Source organism: Myiozetetes cayanensis, unplaced genomic scaffold (genome assembly GCF_022539395.1).
Source record: "Myiozetetes cayanensis isolate MyiCay16 unplaced genomic scaffold, myiCay2020 scf10, whole genome shotgun sequence".
Classification (NCBI taxonomy): Eukaryota; Metazoa; Chordata; class Aves; order Passeriformes; family Tyrannidae; genus Myiozetetes; species Myiozetetes cayanensis.
Window position 1 is genome coordinate 21,515,372 of NW_026086605.1, and position 12,228 is coordinate 21,527,599.

A 12,228-nucleotide genomic window follows, 5' to 3' on the forward strand; every position below is an offset into this window, starting at 1 on the left:
CATTTGGTACACATTCAGCTCATTTAACTGCCATAAACTCACTCCACACAATCTTTTCTCTAGACCCTTATCTTAATGAGGGATCAATACCAGGTTTATTGACTGATTTCACAGGCTGTTCTGGATTCCTGCACAACTACACATGATATAGGCAAAGCCTGGTGGAAGATAACACATGCATAGTCTTGAAGAGCTGAGTCCTTCACCCACAGAGCCATTCAGAAAGGGATGCAGCAGCACGGTTTTATGTTTCTCATCTCATGAAAATCCAAGTCCCTCCAATACTAGCCTGAGCTCTAGGTTAGAAACTGAATGAGCTCCAGAAGAGTAGCCTTTCCAGATTCCTCTTGGAAGCTTTCTTTACCAGAAAGATATCTGCAAACAATTTCTGAATGCTGAGCTGCAATGTCTACTAGCTGCTCTCTTAACTGATTGGTTTTACAACATGTTTATGCTTTTATCACATCTTAACTATCCTTTGAAATGTATCCATAAGATCCTATAGAAAACACCAGTGAGGATTATGGAAGTCAGACAAATATTGTGAGCAATAAGAAGAATTTCCTCTAGTTCTTTATCTATAGCCATATTACTAATACTGCATTAAAAAATTACATGTTTTCACTTCTATCTTCTTGAAACTGGTCAATGTCAATTGTTAATGAGGTGAAGAGCAGGATTTCCCACCACTTATATGGCAACAAGATCATGTTCCTTGAGTTGCTTTTTAATTATCCAGTAACAACAAGTGGTATGTTAAAATCACCCCCAGGTGAGCTTAGCCTCAAAATGTTACATTTCTGTTGCCTCTCTTGGTGGGTGGACAACAAAGAAGCAGATTTTCCTGCCTACCAGAGCAAGTGAACAGATCTGTGTGCCCAGTGTAGCTTAATAGTGGCTCCAGAGAGCTCTGCTGTCACCGAAGGGTTACTGTGTGGGTATACGATAGTGGGGAAACATCTTGAACATTCATTTGAATATGGCCATCGCAGTGGAATGTTCAGGGGCTATTTTAAGATTCACACTGTTTGTTTAAACTAGATGGCATGACTCAATGACTGTTACGTAAAGGATGAACACAGATTTCTCCCTATATCCCAGACATCTCCACCAACTTAAAATATTGTGTGGAATTATACATATGCCATTCTGAATGGTATTGATTACTGAATGAATAATTAAAACTAATGTCACATCCTGGAATGGAGTCTTCCTCTTTTTTAAATAAGGTCTCTGTCAAAGGAAAGGCTAATACTGCAAAAAAAGATGATGGATGGACAGTCCTCATGAGCTGAATGCTGTTTTTCAGAGTGTTGAGAAGAATATGAACAAGTAACTCTCTCGTTGCTGTGGGTCACTCGTAACCAAAAGGAAGGAGAAATGAGCAGTTTGGTTTCTGTGGATCAGTCATTGTGATCTATTGCTACTGCTGAAAGAAAAGACTTCCATTTAGTGCCAGCTACAATAAATTTTGTTTCTTTGCTTTTTAAAATGGAGAACAGATCCCTCGGAAAATCTCCCATTTAACTCTCACCACCAAAGTCATCACAATATTTAGCCATTATATCTCTGTTGAAATTCAACTCAAATTAAGATAAATTTACGTATCTCACACTATACATCTTCCATTCTTTCCTCTTGTCATCTCAGTTGAATTTAAGGCACAGTCCTTGCAGAAATACTAAACTTTTTCCACTGAGTTTTCTGTTAGGCCTTGTTTTAAGTTGCTGTGGATTATTGTCTCAGAATAAGAGCTCTAGACACCAAACCTGCACTGAAGTGTATGTGGACACTTGAGATTAGAAGGAGACCAAGTCATTTCCTTGGGGAATCCGCTGTCATGTAGTATCTTGAAGGATCAGTCTCAAAATGCAGTTTCTTCAGAACAAGGCATCTGTCTGGTCTTGTTTGGTAAAATACTGTGCATGTCTGGTAGCATGTGACCACTTTAACTGATCAGTTTTAACTGCATCATCTCTCAAATCACAGCACCCCACCAATTAAACATCAAACTGAGTTATTTATTGTTATCAAAAAAAGAAAATGTTTTTTAAAGAAACCCAACTTATATATAACTTAATAGCATTATATATAGCTTGGTTATTTTTTTCAAACTTGCAGTTTGAAAGTTTTTGGTTTTGACAAGGAGCACGCTGTGCTCCTTGTCCACATAAGAGTGTTTTATTGTAATATGCAAAATGACAGACTCATCCAGCACGGGCATTCTCAATCCTTTTTTCTCCCGAGAGATTTCTTCGAATCTGGGAGACCTCACAAGCAACATTTAATCATGAAAGCCTCCTGGTCCTTTATAAATCATGAAGCAGTGTACTTCCACAGCACAAACGTCACTGCCATAATTGGCATGAATGGCCCCTCCTGGCAGCCTCAGGAAGTCAACGTTTACAGAGCCTGCGCTTTCCTGTCATCACCAGGCAGAAGTCCTTTCAAATTTAGGACTAAGGCAGGAAGGGTGTATTTTCACTAACAATGTCCAGAGTACAAGTACAAAGGAGTAGATGCAGAAGCAATGTCTCCAGAGTATTTCACCATCACTTTCACCAGCACCAAACTCTGAAATAACATCTGTTAGCAGAAAATACTGGTTTTCATTTTTTCATCCCTGAATCCTCCTGGTCCAGTGTTTTGCCTCCTCAGTTTAAACAGCAACTCTTTAAAGATGACCTTGATATTTTTAAAGGAGCCTGTAAAACCTCTCCACTGTAAACCAGCCAGATTAACATTTATGCATCGTTAAAAAAAATAAACATTTTAACCAAAATTGCCTGAATGTTTATGCAAGGGGAGAGATGGCTCACAGGACTCTTCAAAGAACATTGGCAGCAATTTCCTACCCTGAGTAAAATAAATTAATTAACACACACATCCTGTTTCACATCAAAAGAAAATCTGGCTCCAAGGAACAATCCAAAGGAGAGGGACTGTGAGTGTTTACAAACACAGCCTGAGCCAACAAGAGCAGCAAGAAGGTATTTGGGAACCACAGCAAAAACTCCATCCAGTAGCTGGACTCTGCAGCTTCTCCAGGTTTCAGTTCTGCTTGTGTGTGATGCACAGAGAACACACAGTGAGAAAGATAGGCCTGATTTCCCAGCCAGAGCAATAGTAAAATGATTTACACTCCCCATTACAGCCACAAAACCTGTGGGAATAAGTGAAGTAAATCATGTTTTACAATGAGAGAAATGAGGCAGAGAGTGGGATAGTGACTCTCTCATGACCTCATGGGAGTGCAGCTGCTATGGAAAGGCAGAACTGAGGTCGCTCCTCCAACATGAACAGATACAAACACTTTCCTGTTGATCTTGACTTTGGGTGAAGATAATGCAGTGCCACTATGAATTAAATGTGCAGCTCTCACCAGATATCTCCCCAACATTATACCTCAGCATGAAGTGCCATTCACAATTAAAAACTCACTAAACATTTTTTATGTTCCTGCAACTCTTTTCTCGGGAGTGGCTGTGAACATTACTGCTTTCTATGCTTCCATCTGAGTGTACTTTGTTCTTTGTATCTTGTTAATAAAAATAAAATGCAAAAGAAAAAAAGATGGCTTTTGACAGGTTAAAAGAATTACACCCAACATCTGTCAGTTTGGGTTGGGATCCCCATTAAGAATCCCGCACTGTGAGTCTGCAGTGACACAGACTTCCTGCCTTTCAAGGGCAGGAGGCAAACACACCTGACTGTGCGGAAACACAAATATTTGCACATTCAGAAGCCTCAAGTATCTAAAGGAATTTCTATACTGCAGATGAGGTTATTATTTCTATGTTTAATGACCTTGTGTTACATTTGAGAAGTACCAGTGAAAAAAATACATCAGAGCAGCAGAATAAGATGCTAGCTCGCAGCTGTTTGTTTCTTGAATACTTGCAAATCACAGAAGTGCGTGCGAACGCACGAAGCAGAACTGTGTTTCTGGTCACAGAGATGTGGATAAGGTGACTCATGCTGAGGTGTGCACGTGTACATGCAACTGGATGGTGTATAGGACCAGGTGTATGTATGTACTACAGTCCCTGTGTACTGTGGGAACAAAAGCAGAGAGATATCACAAACTGTGCAAGCAAAGATGAAAGGCATTTTTACATATATATTCCAAACCACAAAAAAACCTATGTATGAAGGCCAAGGATGTGGAGACAACTGGGAGGAATTGACTTAAAGTAAGCTCCCTACAGCAAAGAAGGAAAATCTAGTGGGTGTGTCAAAGAAAGTGACCTGTCATTTTTACATGACAAAACAAATGCTGTCAATAGAATTAAGAGCCAAACTCCGTTTAGCTTTTGCTTTTGAGTGAGTTTGGAAGAGGATGTGCACTCGGTGATCCCGTGCAGCTGTAACATTCGTCTGTCATTCTTAAGGGAAGAGCAAGCTCCCCGTGGGAATGACACCTGCTGCCTATAACTAAAATCCATAGAGCTAACATCTGTCTCAGCTTTGGCATCTGTCTCCATTCGTAAACAGGCATGAAGGTAGGTGAAAGGACAATCTGAACTTGCTGAACTGTATAAGAAACATTGTGATGGACGCAGATTTGAGATATGATTACCATACAGCTGATTTAGAGATGCAGCCTCCTTATGGACATCAAGAACACTTAGTGCATTAAATGTATTTGTACTTGTTTGTCTCTGTCCACCTGCTAACAGGCCAAACCTCCCAGAACTTATCTGAATGTCAGAGACTAGAATCTAGCCTCCTGTGTTTGCAACACCTTCCTCAAGGTAAAACTTTGTTCATTATGAAGTATATAGCCAGAACTATAGCAAATGTTCTATTAAGTGCAAAGGATACATATCATCAGTGTTTTCTGGTTGCTTCAAGTCTACCTTTGCACCATCTGCTTTTCTGAAACACACAGCACGTGGTTGCTGTGACCTTAGGCTGGTACAAACACAAGGCCCAGCAACAGCAACATTCACAATTTGAGTTTCCAGCACAACTTCTCCAAATACCAGCACAGGCTGACAGTCAACAGCATGTGGCACATGCTGGGCTTGTGTGCCACCCTGTCCATATGTGTTGCTCCTGGGACTATTTTTGCTTTTGATACTGTTTTAGGAACAGGAGCAGAGGACAAGTGACATTCAGGACTTGTCTGTGGCTTTCAGCACCACCTTGGAAGTACCGCTTTGGTAATGATGCTTGTGGGGACCCATCCTCATGTAAGTCTGCCCTGAAAGGGAAGAGAAGCCCTGCTGAGTACTTTCTCCATATGTATTGTTTTTTGGAAATTTGGAACAATAGGCATCTAAGAAGCAGCAGGGAAAAATATGCAAGCTGCCTACAGTGGAAACAGATGTGGGACACCTGAGTGAAAGGTGAGGAAGAGAAATAGTTTCAGTGACTCTTGGAGCACTACAGCTACTACAGTCTCATAAGAAAAAAGAGATCACTGTGAGAGAAATAGCAATCCATTGCAACGAAATTAGCAACTTATAGATCAAGCACTAATATGGCAAGATCTCAAGACTTACAGACAGTGGCAGTGAAAAGAGATCACAGTACATAAAACCATGAAAGACAGTTCAAACCAAATGGCTTCAAATTTTTTCCCTAACAGTCAAAAAAAGCTAGTAGAAAAAGAGGAGAGCCTCGGCTGAGCTGTGCTGGAAGAATTTTGATCACCAGGTAGGAACTTGAGATGCTCAGACGTCCTCTAGAAAGCATCGTCGGGAGACACCTCGCGGCAGTGGCCGCCCTCGCCCTGCGGAGCTGCTGCCGAGCCTGCCCGCGAGTGCCGCGGGACATCGACGGCAAAGGTGCCCGAGCGGCACCCCGGGCGGGCTGCGTCACTGAACACACGGATCTCGCCCAGGTCAAGACTCCAGCTTTCAAGATCTCTAGGCTGCCCGAGGATTAAAACCACATCCACAACAATAATTTTAACTCCGTGGCTTAAGTAGTTTAACTTAAACTTCCACTTTAAGGAGTTATGAATTACCCATATGGCCAAACTACGTTCCTTTCAATCAGCTTCAGCTCTGTGTGTGTGTGTCTGAGCTATTTTTGACATCACAACTTCTGCTTTTGTTGTCCTCTGTGCCTGTAAAGCTCTCTTTGTGCTCATTTGTCAGTGTTCCCTTGTCAAAATCTAACCTTGCAATAGGATCTTGAAGCAGGTGGCTCTGCCTTCTTATCATAATCAATTTCCTCTGCTGAATGGTTATTGTGCCTTCTTGGAGGTAAACAGAGCTCTTTGGAGATGCACAGGTCAGCAAGTATTTACATAGTGATGTACAGCAATACAATGGGATAAGAAGAGAGTTGCAGTAAGTCATGTCTGGACATCATTAGAGGCAGAACTGCTAATCAAGGCAAAAAACTATTTAGAAAAAGGACCCGAAAGAAATTTCTCTCTCCATTTTCTGGGTCGTTTACCTCAATGGAGAAATCAAAACCCATCATTTAGATTCAGTTTAGTGGGTTTAAAGAGATTTTCGGCACTGTACGAAGTTATCTTTATCACTTGGTCTTTTTTAACTATTTAGAGGAGAACTGACAAATACCCATGAATATATTTGAGGAAAATAGCAGATTTATACACGATAACCCAATACATATTTTCACATTTAATTTCTAAGAATCTATTTAAAACTGTTTAAATGTATTTAAAAATCTATTTAATATTACATATAAAAAGGAGTGGGAAAACACAAGAACAAATGTGGAAGCATACCCCGTGATGCCATCATAATTCACTTAAGTAATTACTAAATTACTAAAGTAATTTTTCCTGAAAATTACTGCCCATTTAACATCAGGCTATATACACAGTAACATGAGAAATCAAAGACCCCAAAGCCTATCTTTCAGCACCCAGAAGTCTAATATGAATTAGGGTTTTCCAGGCTGAAAGTGCCACTCTTCTGTCATATTTCAGGTGGGAGCACCTCTGTCCACTGGCTTTAACAGCTTGCAGCAGCATCTTTACTGAAACCTCAGCTTCCACAAAGGGTTTCTCTGTAGGATCCCTCCAAAAAGCCCTCTACTAGGAGGGGGTAATAAGGGAAAAATCAACATGCCTACATATTGATTAAAAACATATTTATTCCAAAGGTAGTTTAAGTAAAAAGAAACAAAACTCCGAGAACTGGAGATGCAGGAAGGGGAAGGATTTACTTAATTACTCAGTTGATGGCCCCGCCGTTAATGAGTAAAGGAGGTGTAAAGAGATCCTATGGGGATCCCCATACGTCCTATGGGGAGGTAGTTCCAGCGTGAGAGGAATTCTTAAAACAACTTCCTCACACTGCTCTTGAGACATACAGCTGATCACATTTACGGTAATTTCACAAGCACACACTGCCCCCAGGAGGCAGCATCCCACACTTCTCCACTCTTGTTGCTTTTTTCTCCTCTTTCTCACTTGTCTGACTAAAATTTATTGCAGATAAATGTCAAGTGATGCTCAAGGAAAAGAAAATTCCATCTTCAAGTATGAAATGATGGACTCTCAGCTGATCATTGCTATTTACAAGTAAGAAGGGCACCAAGGACAGTGAAATACATCGAATGCCACCCTCACAGAGAAAAGTAAGTAAACTGGGATTCTTCAGATTAGAAAGGAAACAAATTAAAGTGATGTGAAATTTGCATATAAAATAATAAGGGGATTTGGAGAAAGAAAGAAGAGAAACTGCTAAAAGCCATAAACACGTACTTTCCATTAAGAAGCTAGTCCTGGTATTGTTCCCTGGAATTCACCAAGCCAGGTAGCTTTAGGCTTGCTAGGTGAGTATCAGGCTAGTGGGTCTTACAACAACTGGATGACATGGTCCTCTAGAGTTCCTCACATTGCTGCTGCCACCCTGGGCTCCCCAAAAGTACATCAGGGCCAGCAGAAACACACTCCTCCCCAGGTGGTCGGCCTTGACCTCCACGTATTCATAAGCAACACTCTGTACCTCACAGCCTGAGCTTTGGCACAGACTGGGCTGAGCTGGTACTTCCTGAAGGATTCGGGCAACACCTCTTGATCCCGAGCAATGTTCTAAATGCTCCTCTGGCTGTCTGCACAAATAGATCACAGCCCTCAGCAGAGGTCTGAAGATCTTGAGAGAGCCAAGGAAAGCCATCCTAGGATATCAAAGTGGCTGCCATCTTCAGAGCAGCGTTTTCCACAGTTTTCTCACTTGGTTTATATTTAGAGATACTGTTTTCCTCTGAAGCCTGAAAGAGCTTTAAAGGCTTTTCCAAACTTCCCCTCTGCAGAACACACACACACACACACCCCTGCAGTAATGTAATTCCCTTTACCATTTCCTAACAGGTTTAAAATATTAAATTCTGGTCTCACAAGACACTTTGCTGTCAACAGACCTCGGTGTTTCATAAATCCACTGTTGAGCAACATCAAAAGCAGCACTCTTGGAATTGCAGGCGGGAAGGATGCAGAGGGATGCCTGGCACAGGTGAGCCGGGAGAGATAAAGACTAGAGCAATCTGGGGAGCCCAGCAGCTAGTACATTCCATACACCTGGAAGAGTGATGGAAGCACTCGGGTGCGAAACCCTCCTGGCAGCAGACAGACAGCAGGACAGCAGACAGACAGTAGGACAGCAGACAGACAGCAGGACAGCAGAGCGGTGGGGCGGGTGGATCGCGGCCGTGACGAGGCGGGCGGCGACCGCCAGAGGGCGACTCCGGCCGGTGCCGCTGCCCCGCTGGCTGGGCGCGGGGCATCCCGGTGCATCCCGGCGCATCCCGGGCATCCCAGGGCATCCCGGTACCGCAGGGGCACGACCGGGCAGCCGCCACCGGGACCGCGCGTCCCGGTGCCTGAGCTGGCCCGCGGGCTGCCCACTGCCCCTGCTGCTTGGCTGCGGCCAAAGACACCACAACAGGTATCTTTATGTGTAAGGTGTTCAAAATGTGACAGGGCTGAGACTTTTTTTTTTTTTTTGAGCCGTATTTTGTGTCCTTATGAGTCTGAAATTTAGTCAGAGATTTTAAGGACAGAACCTGTTCAAACTCGTTCAAAAATTTACACTGACCCACACCGCAAGGCTTGCTTTGGCTCTGAGGTGTGTGAGGGAATGGCTGGGTGTGGCGCTTACCCTCCTCGAACAAATCACCTTTCTTCAGTCTAATTCTTGCAATGCCCCAACAAGTTATCAACAAATCCAATTAAAATTGGGAATCTCCTGCAAGATTCTTAATTGCAAACTCAACAAGAAGAAAGAGCTGATCAAAGAGCAAACAGATAATACAACATGAGACATGACACATTTCTGTAGCAACATCCAGTATAAACTTATCAAAAGCTGTGAGTGCTCATCATTCTTGAAAAGTTCTCAAATACAGGATCTCTTTGTGGACTAAAGCACCTTGCAGCAGTTGTGACCAGTTAGAAAAGATGAATGCCATCAGACAATTGTCAAATTTTCAGCTGCTAGCTTCACAGTAGCCTCAGATGAGCCCTACACTTCTTTCTTTAATCTCTTTATTTGCAAGATGATGATAGCACTTATCTCGCCTATAAATCACATACAAGGCTATGACTGACAAGTGGTATATAAAGAATGAAGGCTTGTTAACAGTCACTGAAGTTGTGCCAACTAACAACCCCGCAAATTCATTCTGTCTGGCTGTGGGTGTATTCATTTAGCTAATGAATATCAGTGTGTGGGATTAACCAGATAAACCTGTAGCCAGTGAGAAATGAATACTATGCAGGGTGTGCATCCCTCTCAGTAATCCATGATTAATTCTTGTTTCTACAAGAGTCTATGCTTTTCATAAACTCCAGAATAATAAGCCCCAGTTTGCTCAGGGGGACTTAATTTTTCCAAATGCAGTACTCTAGAGGTTGTGGCTCTCCAGGTGTCTTACAAAGGACAAACAAAACAATGGGGAGAAAAATCACTTTTGCTGTGTTGAACCTAAATGTGCATTCCCATTGCAGACAGGAGGAGGGGCTGTTGTTTGCAGTTTAGAGTTCCAAGGGCTGTTTGCCACGGCCAAGGGAAATGTTTACTACAGCTGTAATATGTTACGTGCTGTTGATTTTAATTGCTTTTCAAAATGTGAAGACAACTGTGGTATTTGGAGGAGACTGGTGAGCTGCACTAAAAAGCTCTGCTGTGCAGCAGATCCAGTTCACACAGCACTATGCAGGCTTCTCTGCAAAATGTTGTCAGTATCCTGGGGAGCAGGGAAGGAAAGGAAGGATCTTAGGCATGCCCAACCCAGCCAAAGAAGTGAGCCTGATTCACTCCTGATCCTGGAGCTGTACCAACAGAGGCCCATGTCCTTCCTTACAAGACCCTACAAAAGCAAGTAGCACTGGAGCTATTGGGGCCTACTGCATGAAGTCTTACTGGGAGTAAAAGCAACACTGAACATCAGATTTGGCACAAATTATTTGGTCCAATTTAGAACTATCTTGGGAATTAGTGACATAGTACTTGAGTTAGAAATGGTTGAAGGCTCAGAGGAGTTCCTCAGTTATTTGGGAACACACCATTTCCAGGCTAATGTCCATCTGGAGGCTGTTCCCAAGAGGTTTCAGACCCTATTCCCAGTTGGTGACGTATGAAAGAAATTCTTTGCTTCCTTCCACTAGACAATTGGTATTCTGGGATTTTGACTCACCTAGAACTAGGTTGGAGGTGCAGGGGGGTGCTGGTTACAGCTGGGTGCTCTTGAGTGATGAGAAATGGTACAATTTGCTTCATTCAGCTCCTTGGAATCCAAGTGCATAGGCTTCCTTCTGGAGCTTGTGTAGAGTCTCAGTCCCAAACGTGGAGTGCATTTTTCACTAGCAAGAGATGAGCCCAGGGACAACGACATGTCAGAGGGTTAAGAAGCTTTGCCTTAGCAAAGCTGTATTGTAGAGACCCCAGAGACAGCTTTTCTTTTGGAGCTGTGAGCTGGAAAAATGAGAAAATGAGAAAAAACCCATCAGCAAGGCAACTAGTGTAAACTGGCAGATTCAAACAGAGCAATGGAGCAAAGCTACTGCTCTCACCCTGTCACACCCAAATAACTGGATGCTTTATAACAAAACTGGATGTAAATGTGATTTTCAATCATGGATCCCAGTTTCTAATCCTCCATAATAGCTGGGTGTGAATAGTCTGTATGCAAGGTGCTTAGCTCAAACTGCTGCACCAGAAGTTATCTGTCTATTTAGAAGTAAAAATGGGTGACACTGATTTTCAGAAATGCTTGAGTTCCTGGTAATTTCAAAGCAAGCTATGGATGTTTAGTATCTCTGGGGAAAAATAAAATAAAATTAAAAAACCCCAGTTTGCTTTCATGTGCCAAATAATTCTTGGAAGACTGACCTCACACATGCTGGCTCATCTCTTGTTTGACCTTGCTGAGACCTGTTTTCCTCCTCTGGATTATATAAATAATAATGATATCTCTCCTTATAATTTATGTGAATAATGCTATGTAAATACTAGATATGATTAACTGCTGTTCTCCTCACACATCAGGAATAGGCAAATTGGTAATTTAACCTTTTCTAAAGATTTTGGCTTTCAAACTGCTTTAATTTGACAAATAAGCTGTACTGAAAACCCTGAACACTTGCAGTTACATACCTTGTGGAAATCAAAGACAAAGCCATAGCCTTACTGACATGAATGATGTCTGAAAATAAACAGGTACTTCAGATTTCTTTGTATGAACAACTAGGTACATGTCTGAACAGAGACAAGTCCGTGCCAGCCACCTTCATCAGCCACTCCCAGGTGCCAGAACAACATGGTGCAAGTTCTACTTGCCAGTGCCCAGCCCGCACCTCCCCTCCCCCGGGGTTCATATGTCTGTGCTCTGGGTCTGGGCTAATGGTGCTCAGCTGTAATCTGGATTCAGGTTGGGAAACTGGGGCCTGTCCTGCTTTTGCTGAGGAGCGGTGCTGAAGCCAAGATGCTCAGCCTCAATCCTCACCCAAGCTGTGTGAAGGGTAGGGACTTCCCGGTCTGCTACCTCCCTGCCCCACTGCCCTCCTGGTCTGACCTCCGCTGTGCCCCCACAGGCTCACCTGGCAGCCGGTGCTTGGCTGAGGCTGCTTCCCATCCCTGCACCTGCCCCGCTCGCCCACGGGGTGGGCACAGCCAGGGTGGGCACAGCCCTGTCTGCCCTGGGAGGAGTCCCCACTGCCAGCTCGCCTCCCCATGGGAGAACCTGCCCTGCTGCTCCCTGGCACCCCCATTCCCTTCTCACAAAGGGATCAGAGGTGCA

General features: G+C 43.1%; 1 protein-coding gene across 10 annotated transcripts in view; it reads right to left on the reverse strand.

Annotated features, from left to right (window-relative positions):
* Positions 1-10,724, reverse strand: part of CAMK2G (calcium/calmodulin dependent protein kinase II gamma) — a 133,546-nt gene extending 122,822 nt beyond the window's left edge. For all 10 annotated transcript variants that reach the window (XM_050336485.1, XM_050336400.1, XM_050336452.1 and 7 more), the window contains exon 1: positions 10,627-10,724. In XM_050336485.1, coding sequence (XP_050192442.1) covers positions 10,627-10,709 — 83 coding nt within the window. In that variant the 5' untranslated portion in view covers positions 10,710-10,724. The remainder of the gene's footprint in view (positions 1-10,626) is intronic.
* Positions 10,725-12,228: the final 1,504 nt, after the last annotated feature.